The 11,634-nt window shown below is 39.3% G+C and overlaps 1 protein-coding gene across 2 annotated transcripts; it reads right to left on the minus strand.

Moving 5' to 3' along the window:
* Window positions 1-159: 159 nt before the first annotated feature.
* Window positions 160-11,337, minus strand: NDUFB6 (NADH:ubiquinone oxidoreductase subunit B6). Of its 2 annotated transcripts, XM_061199149.1 has the most exons (4): window positions 11,033-11,337; window positions 9,004-9,096; window positions 3,726-3,770; window positions 162-322 (listed from the first exon to the last, which is right to left on the minus strand). In XM_061199149.1, the coding sequence occupies exons 1-4, from the start codon at window positions 11,210-11,212 to the stop codon at window positions 254-256; spliced, it is 387 nt and encodes a 128-aa protein (XP_061055132.1). In that variant the 5' UTR covers window positions 11,213-11,337; the 3' UTR covers window positions 162-253. The 2 variants fall into 2 exon arrangements, with proteins under 2 accessions (XP_061055133.1, XP_061055132.1); XM_061199150.1 differs by lacking the exon at window positions 9,004-9,096 and having other exon boundaries at window positions 160-322.
* Window positions 11,338-11,634: the final 297 nt, after the last annotated feature.

The following is an 11,634-nucleotide window of genomic DNA, read 5'->3' on the forward strand; positions in this document are numbered from 1 at the left end:
CAAATTAAAAATGGCCAGAAAAAGTAGGTGATTGCCCATACCATTTTTTTAGCATGCCCAGTTATTACTTATTGTTAGATAAGTCAAAGAGTCTCAAATTGTACAGAGAGAATCGTACAGTTTGGGAAGAAACAGACAACACATATCTGAGTAAACTTTATTAAAGTTACTTTTCCAGAAAATATATTCAGTAAGTGTGGTAATGTAGCAACAAACTTGGGCTCAAACACTTTTGAAATTTTAAAAGTAATCTTCAGTGATGTTGATCAGGAAATTCTTTCATTGGTGGGATTACTTCTCCAGTTTCCAGAATTGTATCACCCTAGAAAAACAAAGATGCATTAGTGAAAAATCTTGTCTGCAGAGGTGATAGTTCCATTTGGTCAGACCTCATCTGGAAAATCTAGTTCACTTCTAGCATTCACACTTTAAAAGGGACACAGGCAAAATAGAAGCTGTCTAAAGATGAGCAACCAGTATTCAAAATCTTAAGGTATAAGGGAAAGAATAGGGGAAGTTTCACTCAAAAATGACTAGAAAGGACATGAAAGTTGTCTTACAAAGTGATAAAAGGATAATCTTTATTTGCTTGGCCCCAAGAAACAGAAGCCCTAGAAAGCTGCAGGTAAACATCTTCACTTCAATATAAGGCGGTAATGTATTCCCAGCAACTGAATGTGTTAGGCAGTCACCAGTTTGGCTCAGAATGGATATTAAAGACAGAATGCAAACTTTCCTTGGGCAGCTGGTTCGGGTGTCTTTCCAAACCTAGATACAGTGTGTATGGCAGAATGGGCATGGACTTTAAAGCCAGAACCAAGTAGTGTGAATCCTGGAACCCTCCACTGACAAGCTGTATAATTTTAGGCAAAGTACTTAGCTTTAATTTCAGCTCTCTGTTTAAGACAGCAGGTTCCATCAGCCTGATAGTCCATGAATTGACTTAGTAGAGGAGAATTATCCCCATCACCACCTACCATTCCCTGACCTGGTACGGCTCAGGACTGTATAAACTTGTATTATGTTTAAGCCATTATATACCTGGGGGAAAACTTGTTACCAGAGCTAGCATTACCCTAACAGAGAAATTAATAACTTGAAGTGGTACTAATGCTGCTGTAATAAAAATTGAACCACACGGCACTGGCTTAGCAGTGGGGCTACAAGGACACTGGCATTGGAGGCTATAAGATGGAAACAAAAGGCACTAATAACTTAGAAACAGACTGTCTAATGAACTTGAGGTTCTAGGAGAAGTACCTGAAAAAACGTTACAGTATGTGTTTAACTACTAGTGGCTGCCTTAGTAATATATTTTAAGAAACATAAGCTCAGGTAAGAAGTGGCTGATTTGAGAGGAGAAATAAAAATAAGAATCTAAAAATTCGGGACCTTGCAATATTAGAAAATCAGATCGATTGTTTCTGAATCTCTAAACAGTAACAACACTGAAAAGACTCTGAGAAACAGAAGCCCAATAAAACTCAGTAAACAGAGGGACCCAGCACCGTGGCAAAGATCAGACTGAAACAAAGGTAGCTCTTGAACTAGAGTGTGTTTCTGGTGGCTTCCACATAGCTGCCTCTCAACTGAGTTGAGAGAGGCAGTAGAATAAGGACAAAGAAATGAGACAACTTTATAACTATGTATAGAAACCACAGATACTAGCATGTGGGACTGACTAGAAGCAAAAAGATTAGACTCCTACCAAGTATTTTTCTTTCCATGCCTGCCAAATGTGAGAACTAGATGGTCAAAAAAACCAAACATACAGACAATAAAAGCCTATGACTGTTTCTGATTAAAACAACCTCTGGCCCTCAACCTTCTGTGAGCAGGAGGTAGACTTTAAAGGCTGTACAACCCTAAGGAGGGCCTACTTCCCAGTACTCATTTTAGATGTGGTCTAGGTTGATAATGGAAAAGAAAGAATCCCCCTAGACTGAGCCAGGGGCCAGGAAGAACAATGAACAAAGGTGTTCCTTCCAGAAGCAAAATCAGTCCTGTTCAAGTAACTTCCCACACACAGGGGTTAGGAGTCTTTACAGTGTTTGACCACTGGGGTTTCAGAGCCAAGTGACTGCTATGCTGTCCAAATTCCATCGTTGAATAATGGGCGTGGTTGGGAGGCAAGGGATACAGTTCACTTGCCATTGATCCTCAAATGTCCAAGAGAAGAATCTCCAAGAATAACCCTGATGGATATTACTATACATCATCTGAAGATCTTAGGTTGAAGTGATGTAATGGGACCTTGGGGTTTCTCCCTAGGAAAGGGACTTGTGTTACGTGTGTGGGAAGAAGGAAGCAAAGAGCTATTTGTTGACTAGAAGGATACACTGTGGCAGAGACTCCAGGTATGGGAGGCAGAGAAACATAAAAAAGCACAAAGACATGTGGGATCATGAGAATGAGTTCTGGCCGACAGGACATGAAGAGAAGTGATGTAAGCTACTTCCAAGCTTAGACCTTGAAATCATCCCCTGAGACATCCAGCCCTCTCTTTCCCTATGATCTTGGAGCCTCATAGTCCCAATGGCCTCACTATAATTGTCTGACCTATGCTAGTCTGTGATGTCAATAGAAAATAAACTTTTGTTGTTTGTTACTGTCTATCCTATTCTAAGGTATGTACAGATGAGCATTCTTCAGGTCTTCAAAGGGGCAGCTTCTCAAAGGCGTCAATGGTACAGAAACAGGAAAGAACCACAGTGGCAAAAAATACGGAAGTAGGAGAGATGCTATGGAATCACTATATGGTCTTCTAAAGAGAGTCCTCCTTCTTTTCCTTTGAACAGTAATGGCAAAATAAATGATAAACAAATGTATAAATGGAAGAATAAATAAATTACCTAACTTGTTGAAACAACAAGATAATTGAGCCTACCTAGGCCCTGACACACATCAATTATACACAATGAAATACAGAAGAAATCCCCTACTATTTCCTAAAGCAGAATTCCAACTGGAAGAGTTAGCCAATTTTGGTAGTTCTCCCTAAAATTCCCTTCAGTTGTAGTCGTCAATGGATTATTGTGACCATGTCATTTGATAGAAGCAAGAATCTACATCAAGTTTTGTTTTCTAAAATTACGTAACTTAGAGATTGATGGTAGTTCATTATCTGTGACTAGGAAATGGAACAAGAACATAACATGTATTTGACTCTGCTAAACAATAACCTCACAAACAGCTAGTAGAATACCAACGGACTAATAAGTAATCTTTTAATGATGAAGGCTTATTTTAAATTAGGATAATAGCCTACATATTCATAACATAAAATTTAAAGCACACATTAACAGATTATAAATTCACAGATGGAGAGGTTATGGTCAAACTGCCATAGGAAATGATAGTTTGGAAAATAATAACAGAGGAATTTAGTTGCTGTTACAATGCTCAGGTGTCTGCTCAGGCTAGTGCCCTAAGTCCTTAACCCTACGTGAAACGGCACCAGTGAAAACCTGTTGGTACCTTAAATTCACTTTAGGACTACAAAGGTCACACAAGCTTTACAGCCAGGGTGAAAAGAAATGTGCCCACATCCCAAGTTCAACTGTAATTGCTACCTCACATTATTTCCTCCTATTTTTTTTTTAAGAATATACAAGACAGGCACTTAAACTTTCAGTGAGAAGGAAAATTTTAGTCTAATGATCACTTGGGAAAGGAAAGAGAAATATAATAAACAAAAGAAAAACCAGAGATGTTTTAAGACTTACCGGGAATATTCTGGGCTTCCTTTCAACAATGGCATATGGTTTTGTCTGCAATAAAAGTAATGCTCTGTTAATTATAGTTTTAGAGTTTCTTCTAAAATAAAATAGATCATAACCCAATTTTTTTTTCAGTAGAAACGCTGGCACCAATTTTTTTTCCTTTTTTTTCTCATATCCCAAATTGTTAACTTAAGCCCCAAACTTTCACTAAGCTCCAGACTCATACATCTGATTATTTACTCAAGATCTCTACTTGATCAAAGAGGCACTGCAAACTTAATCAGGTCCAACACTTAATGTCCCTCAGTGCCAAACTGTTCCCTATCTCTGCAAATGGCACTTTCACTCTCCTAGTTACGAAGGCCCAAAACCCTGACTCCTCAGCAGGAGGAGATTTTATCCTGAATCTAATTGCTTCTCACCACCTCTAGTACTACTACCCTTGTCCAAGCCTTTATCATTTTTTCACCTACTAGTCTGCCAGCTTCCGCTCATGCCCCCCTACAGTCTGCTCTCCACACTGCAGGCAGAGTAGAGTGATTCTTTTAAGACGCATCACTCCTGTTACTCCTCTGCTCAAAGTTTCATAATTCTTACAAAAAAAAAAACAAAACAAAACCAAAGTCCTTGCTGTGATCTCTAAGAACACGATCTGGCCCTTGGCTACCTCTCTGATCCTCTCTCTCCCTCTCTCTCTCTCTCTCTCTCTCTCTCTGAACTGTAGCTGCAGTGGCTCCTTTGTATTAATACAATCAGTTAGGCCTGCTTGTGCCTCAGAGCCCTTATGCTTAATGATTCCTCTACCTGAAATGCTCTTCTCCTAAATACCTGCTTGGTCCAGATTCTCATTTCATTTGTGTTTTTCAAATAGCACTTCCTCAAAGAAGCTTAATAAAAATAGCAGCCCCTGTCATTCTCTAGTCTTTTACCCTTAGTTTTTCTCCTATAGACTTATCACCTCCTATAACATTATATACCTCTTTGCTTATCTACTTATTGCCAGTCTCCCTAAACATTTCATGAAGACAGGAACTCAATCTGCCTTGTTCAGTGCTATATCCCTGTGTTAAGAACAGTGCCTTGCACATAGGAGGTGCTAAATAAATGTACTTATTAAGCATACACATCTGTACAAGATACCACACCAAAAAATTTAAAAGATTATTGGCATGATGTAAGACTCAGGCAAATTGGAGCCAAAAGCAGGAGAGAAACTCAGAATACAGTGTGAGAACATTCAAATGTCTCTAAAAACTGTGGCCAGAGGCAAGAAGATACTGAAATGTCTTCAGAGAGAATGTTAAATTCAATTAAGCATAAAGGTATTAGCTGAAGTAAACTGGGTGCAACATAGAGGATGCAGGCCTACCCAAACCAAGACAAAGAATAAGGTAAAAGAGAGGCTTTGGGACATCTACTGACATAAAACCTTTAATTACGTCCATCTGTGGCTCAGGAAAAATCACCTGGAAGTATGAATCCCTCAGATAAGCAGCCATATTAATGTCTTGAATTGTCAAACTAGTAACTGCAGCTTGTTAAATTTTCTTCTCTTAGGAGATAAGTGTTTTTTCAATCCTAGAAATATTTAGTTAAATACAAATATGACAAGGTAAATTAACCCAGGGTATAAACAGATGAATGTCAAATTTAATAAGTTCTGAAAACACTGGGACAATCCATATATTCTGATATAGAGTATTTGTAATGTTTAAGATAATCAGGCTATTAGAGATTCTAAAAGATTAGTTTTAGGATTCTAGTTAAAATGCATAATTGATTTAGATGTATGATTTTTAAGTTTAAAAAGATTTTCCTTTTTAGGGTCATTAATATGTCCTATAAATACTTAAAAATAAAACTCGACTTAATTTATTTCTTCCTGAAAAAGTATCTTCTGGCTTCACTTTACTTTTTCATTCCTGTTATCTCTGCCCTAACCAGATTCTCATCAACTAATATCTACTAAACTGCAACCGCCTCCAGCTGATTTGCCTGATGTCAATACTTTCCTCCCTCCAATTCACCCTACATATCAATGTTTTTTATGTTTAAATATATCACTTTATCAACTCACTCTCCTATTTAAAAATGGAAAGCTTCCCACTGCCTACCAGGTAAAGTTCAACCTCCTCTGCCTAGCTTTCAGGACCTTCCATTTATTGGTCCCACCCTACTAAGCCAAGAGACTCGCAGTTCTAGGCAATCCTATCTTCGGTAAACAAGACCATGCTAACTACTAACTCCTTGTTTTTCTAAGTGGAACAGATTTTCTCCTCCATACTTTTACCCAAATCATACCTATCTTCCAACTTTATTATAAACTCCTTGAGGTCAGGAATTTCGTCTTATATATTCTTTCCACAGCAATAAAGGAAGACATACTAGGCATTCCATAGTTGATGATCAACAGACGTAATCTTAGTGAAGAAAGCAAAGGTGTTGTCAGCAATCAGAAATTTAAAGAACCCACACAGTCAACAGAGAACAAGTGACATAAGAGTGAATTTTCTGAGAACCCCAGTTATTTGTTTCACTCTCCTTTCATCAGGCTACAGGAAAGCAAACCTCAGCTGGATTAGCTACAATTTGTTAGGCAGTCCCAAACATTTTTTTTACTGAATCGCTTCATAGTGAATTGCTGACTGGTTTATTACTTTAGTATGTACTTCCTACAAATAAGGACAATATTCTTAAAATAATCACAATACAGCCATCAGGATCAGGAAATTAACATTGATTTATTAATACCTTCTATCTAGTCTGAAGAACCCATTCAAATTTTATCACTTGTCTCCATAACTGTTTGGAGTTATCAAAAACTCCCCTCTTATATAACCAGTTCTCCATCCATCATGTAGGCTGTTTAAAGTTCTGACTGCCAATGCCATCTCTTTGTTTGTTTTTTTTTTTTTAAATTCATCATTGGTCAAAAATTTTTTTAATTTTATTGCATTTTTATTTATTTATTTTTTATATTTATTTTTGGCTGTGTTGGGTCTTCGTTTCTGTGCGAGGGCTTTCTCTAGTTGCGGCAAGTGGGGGCCACTCTTCATCGCGGTGCGCGGGCCTCTCACTATCGCGGCCTCTCTTGTTGTGGAGCACAGGCTCCAGACGCGCAGGCTCAGTAGTTGTGGCGCACGGGCCCAGCTGCTCCGCGGCATGTGGGATCTTCCCAGACCAGGGCTCAAACCCGTGTCCCCTGCATTGGCAGGCAGATTCTCAACCACTGCGCCACCAGGGAAGCCCCCTCTTTGTTTTTTTGACGAAGCAGATTGTGCCCATGAATCAAGTTCACATTTAGTTGACAAGTCCCTTTAGTCTTCTTCAATCTGGAACAAATCTTCCATGGTTCTTTAACTTTCATGATCTTGACATTTTTAAAGGTAACAAGCCAATTATTATGCAGAAAAGTCCATCAATTAGATTCAGCTTATACATTTTTGGCAGGAACATCGCAAAACATATTGTTTTCTTCTTATTGCATCCTATCAAGTAGTACACAATTTCAGTCTGTCCCATTATTGGTAATGTAATTTAGATTTCTTGATTAAGATGATGTCTGCCAGGTTTCCTCCACTACAAAGTTACTCTTTTTCCCTTTGTAACAAATAAGTATGTTGAAGGTAGGAATTTGGGGATTAATTTTAGCAACTTTTGATGTTCCCTGGCTGAATAAAATATTTCTATGATGATTCTCAAATGGTGACTTTTCTTGTCCATTTCTTATTTACTCTACTGTACAAAAAAAAAAGCTTTCTCTTCTATCCATTTATTAATTAATTAATTTATATGAGTATGGACTCATGGATTTGCATTTTATTTATACAGCTGGCTATCATTTATTACTATCATTTATTTTGCTGCTCAAATTTGTTCCAGTGGGAGTCTTTTCAAGCTGACTCTGTCCTTTTGATTCATCTCCATCATTCTTTGAACACACTTCTTTACTTTCTGGCACAAGCTCATCTTGTACTTTCCCTGCCCCAGCCCTGGAATCAGCCATTTCTCCAAGGAGCTCTGGATCCTTTCAGTGGAAAACTATATTTAGAAAATAAGCCCAGCTGCTAGATGTGCTAGTTATTGATAGCATGGGGTAGCAATGCTCACAGGCCCTATCAATGGACAGAGCTAGGTAATATCTGCATTTACAGCTATATTTATTTCTATACTTATCAATACATACTAAAAATCATGAGTCACACCAATACTTCCAATTCCATTCCAGTACCACAAGGTTTTCTCCCTGTATTCCATATGCATAACTCTCTTTTCTGACAATGAGAATTCAGGGTTCCAGTATCATCAACATATGTTCTCATTTGATCAACCTTCCTGTATATAACCAATCTCCTGTCATCTCCACCATCACACTCCAGTATTAATAACCTCCTCACCTCATTCAGATTCTGACACTTTACTTTGGGTTGCCAATTCCATCATTGCCCGAAACCACACTCCTTCCTGATGTCTTCCTCCCCTTGCTCAGGTTCCAATATCCTACACCAGGTTGCTGACACTGCTGCTCTCCAAACAGGTATACTCACCAATTCCCTGTCCCCTTACCCCCTCAGCAACCCACTCAGGATCTAACCCTCCTCACTGGGCACAAGAATGCCCTCCTCACTCTTTGGGTTACAAAACTCCATGCTGGGCAACTACCATCACTCTCCCTTCCATGCCACTCCCCAAAATGCACTCCTTCCTCACCCTGCCTGGGACTTAACACCCTACACCAGGGTATCCCTAGCCTTTAAAATATGGCAACAGACTCAGTTCAATGCAAGATCTTTCAGTGAAAAAAATTCAAGCTTTTGGACATGCTGAATTCTAAAGAAAGTAAGTTGTGAAAAACCAGACAGAGCAAAGGAAAAGGAAATGATGACAAAGATAACCTTTATCTATTGTGAATTTTATCTTATACCAGATCTGTGCTCAAAAAAAAGGAGCAGAAATTATTTTCTCCCTTCCAACTCAGGACCCCGAGTTTGCACCAGTATTATTAGGTCAACTACATTTCTGATCATTTAAACATTGTTTCATGAGGAAATGCAATTCAAGTTGTAAACAACTAATATAAAGATCAACTTTTTGAAAAACCATACATTACCTAAGTTTCATTAAACCTTTTACCTAAAAGGATTCAAAGTAATTCAAAATCAGTTATAAGTGGCAGATTATTTCCACTAAGTAGAGCTGGGTAAGGCATAGCCACATAGGAAATAATTTTGTACAATATTAAAAATAAATTCTGAAAAATACATACTTAAAACACACTTACATTCACATGATATTTGAGATAATAATGAATAATCCAGACAGGGATCAGTATATGAGTAAAAGCAAAGATACTGTGTCGGTACGTCTTATAGATCTGGGGGGAAAAAAACATAAACGAAATAGATATCTTATTTTTTATACATTTGTGGCAGAAAAAAAAGCATCAGTGATATAACAATATCACGATTATTGTAAAATCTCTAAATGCTATATATTTCCATATAGTCTGTAGCTAACCTCACACACCGAATATTCTTACTAAACATAGTGCCTGCTAGGTGACACCTACAGAGTTCAAAGCAAAGGAGGCTTAAGACAAGCAGCATTCTGCAAAACTATAGTACTGTATTTATAAATATGTTTTTAAAAAGACTTCTAAAAATATCCTTATTATAAGTTTGTTTAAGATAAAACATGGCATAAATAATGAAAGAATAATTCTAATCAATTTAACCAGAGTAATCAGAACTACAGAATTTTCAGGTAAAGTCATTTCCCTAATTTATCAATTTCAGATACCCGTAATCAACACCACTTGTATCATTCTAGGTGTAGGGCAGACAACCTTGAGTGCACTAATGCTGGAAAAAGAATGTTTTACATACTGGGATAAGGGTGTTCCGAGCTCACTTTGAGGTGCCTTCAGACACAGTATTTTTAAAAAGAAAGGCAAAAGACAGCTAAAAATGGAACTTTTCCATGGCAACCAATTTGACTGAAACAGACCTATCCTGTCAGGGAAAAGACAATCTAGATTCTAAGTGTTGTAATAGATATGATTATGAAAGAAAAAGTTAATTCAAAGTAAGGTAAGACAGATTTCAACAAATGATTATTTACTTCCTTACATCACTGGCTGACGGGTGGGATGTCAACTTTCAACCAGTGGCTGCCAAATCAGTTAAGTAATGCCAGAGATACAAAGGGTGAGAAGAGAGGAGAGTTGAATTAGAGTTTAATTTTACCATCATAAATAAGTATCTAATACCACTTTCTTAAAAAAATTTGCACCAGACTTTGTAGCACAATAAGATACACATGGATTTCAAAGTGAACTTCTTCAATTCCTAGCCCTGGGACCACAGGTAAATCACTGAATTTTTGCAAGTCTCGGTTTCCACATATTTAAAATGAGGATTAGGAATGGTTTCTACCTTATGGAAGTAAAAAATTAAATAAAGTTAACACATGTAAAACCCTCAGCAAAGTGCCAGGCACAAAGTAAGCACCGAAGTGTTACTTATATTATTACCATTATTATTAGCCAAACTCGCAAGGAATTCTGAGATACAGCATTCATCATTCATAATTGATGTGATTTAATTAACGACCTCAAGAAAATGTCAGGAGACCCTGAAAATAAAGATAGCACTTGAGTGAGTGATTTTCTGCAAAGTCCAGGAATGGCATTCTTAAATGGAAGCGTGTGTTCAACGTACGTAGTAGCGGTTAAGAAAGGGGGCTCTTGAATATGACTCACTCAGCATACCAATAGGACCCCTTCTTTTATGGTCATTACATAGAGCTGTATTACCAGCTAGAGGCTCATTGTGCCTTCTGGTAGTGCAGTGTTAGTTGGTCTCTATAATCTCAACCTCAAAAATCAGACAAGTGTCTTCAAATACTAAAATCATTGAATTTTAACTCTAGTGAATCCTTGGCCATCATTCTGAGGGAAGGTCTCCACAGTCAAAAGAGAACCAAGCCTGCAGTGTCCTGTAAAACCCAGGCGAAGATTCGCCTCCTTCTCATCACACTTGACAGCCAAAGGGCAAGACCATCCCAAAACCATACAAGCTCCGGACTCCTTACTGCTGACTCCCAGCCCATGATTCCTGGGACCAGAGAGCGTCCCAGCTAAACCTAAGTCTCGGTAGAACCTGATTCTCCCTTGGGGAACTACCGGAACTTTCGGGGGTAGAGCGACTCAGTCCCTAATGTGGCTACAGTGAGCAGGCGTCCCAGCAGCCAGGCCGGGGACCGCGACGGGGCGGGAGTCAGGGTGGGTGTGTGGGAGGGCCGTCACTCACCACTTTCTTCCAGGAGGCCCCGTCCTGCAAAAACTTATTCCAGAATTGCTCCATAGGCCACACCCTCCGCGGGGGCAGCACCGGTTCCCGGGGGCTCAGCTCCTGATCCTTCAGCCATCGCCTTCTCAGCTCTCGCAGCTGTTGCAGTCGCAGTTTCTCGTCGGACGTATACCCTGACATGTCGCCGCTGATACCAAGGCAGCAGGATACGGCGCGCCCCCGAACCAGGGTCTTGTCACTTACGCGCGCTCCTGCTCTGCAAAGCGACCTTGCTAGGACGCCAGGGAGCGGCGCGCCGTTATGACGTCACTCTGGTCCTGCCTCCGAGCGGCTCCAATCTGCGCGTAGTGGCTGGGCATGCGCAAAGCCCTCCATACGCCTTCCGGGTTTACTGGCCCGGATTACCAGTGGCGGCAGAACCGCCTTAGTTACCGGATGAGGAGGGAAGTGATGAATGAGAGAAAGTATGAGGTCAGAGGACTAGAGGTTCTGATAAGGAAGAACTGGTGTGCTGGGAGTTGGAAGGTGAGAATATGTGATTCAATGAATGTGACGTCCAAATGCAAAATTCTTCATTTGCTCTCCCACCTTGCAAATCCTCT

The sequence above is a fragment of the Eubalaena glacialis genome, chromosome 9 (assembly GCF_028564815.1).
Source record: "Eubalaena glacialis isolate mEubGla1 chromosome 9, mEubGla1.1.hap2.+ XY, whole genome shotgun sequence".
Classification (NCBI taxonomy): Eukaryota; Metazoa; Chordata; class Mammalia; order Artiodactyla; family Balaenidae; genus Eubalaena; species Eubalaena glacialis.

Excerpts from the sequence above, each read along its gene's own strand:
- NDUFB6 (XM_061199149.1), bottom strand. The coding sequence starts at position 11,212 with ATGTCAGGGTATACGTCCGACGAGAAACTGCGACTGCAACAGCTGCGA. Across the intron at positions 9,097-11,032 it reads GGGCCTCCTGGAAGAAAGTG|ATCTATAAGACGTACCGACA; the intron begins GTGAGTGACGGC and ends TTTTCCCCCCAG. Across the intron at positions 323-3,725 it reads GGAAGCCCAGAATATTCCCG|GGTGATACAATTCTGGAAAC; the intron begins GTAAGTCTTAAA and ends TTGTTTTTCTAG.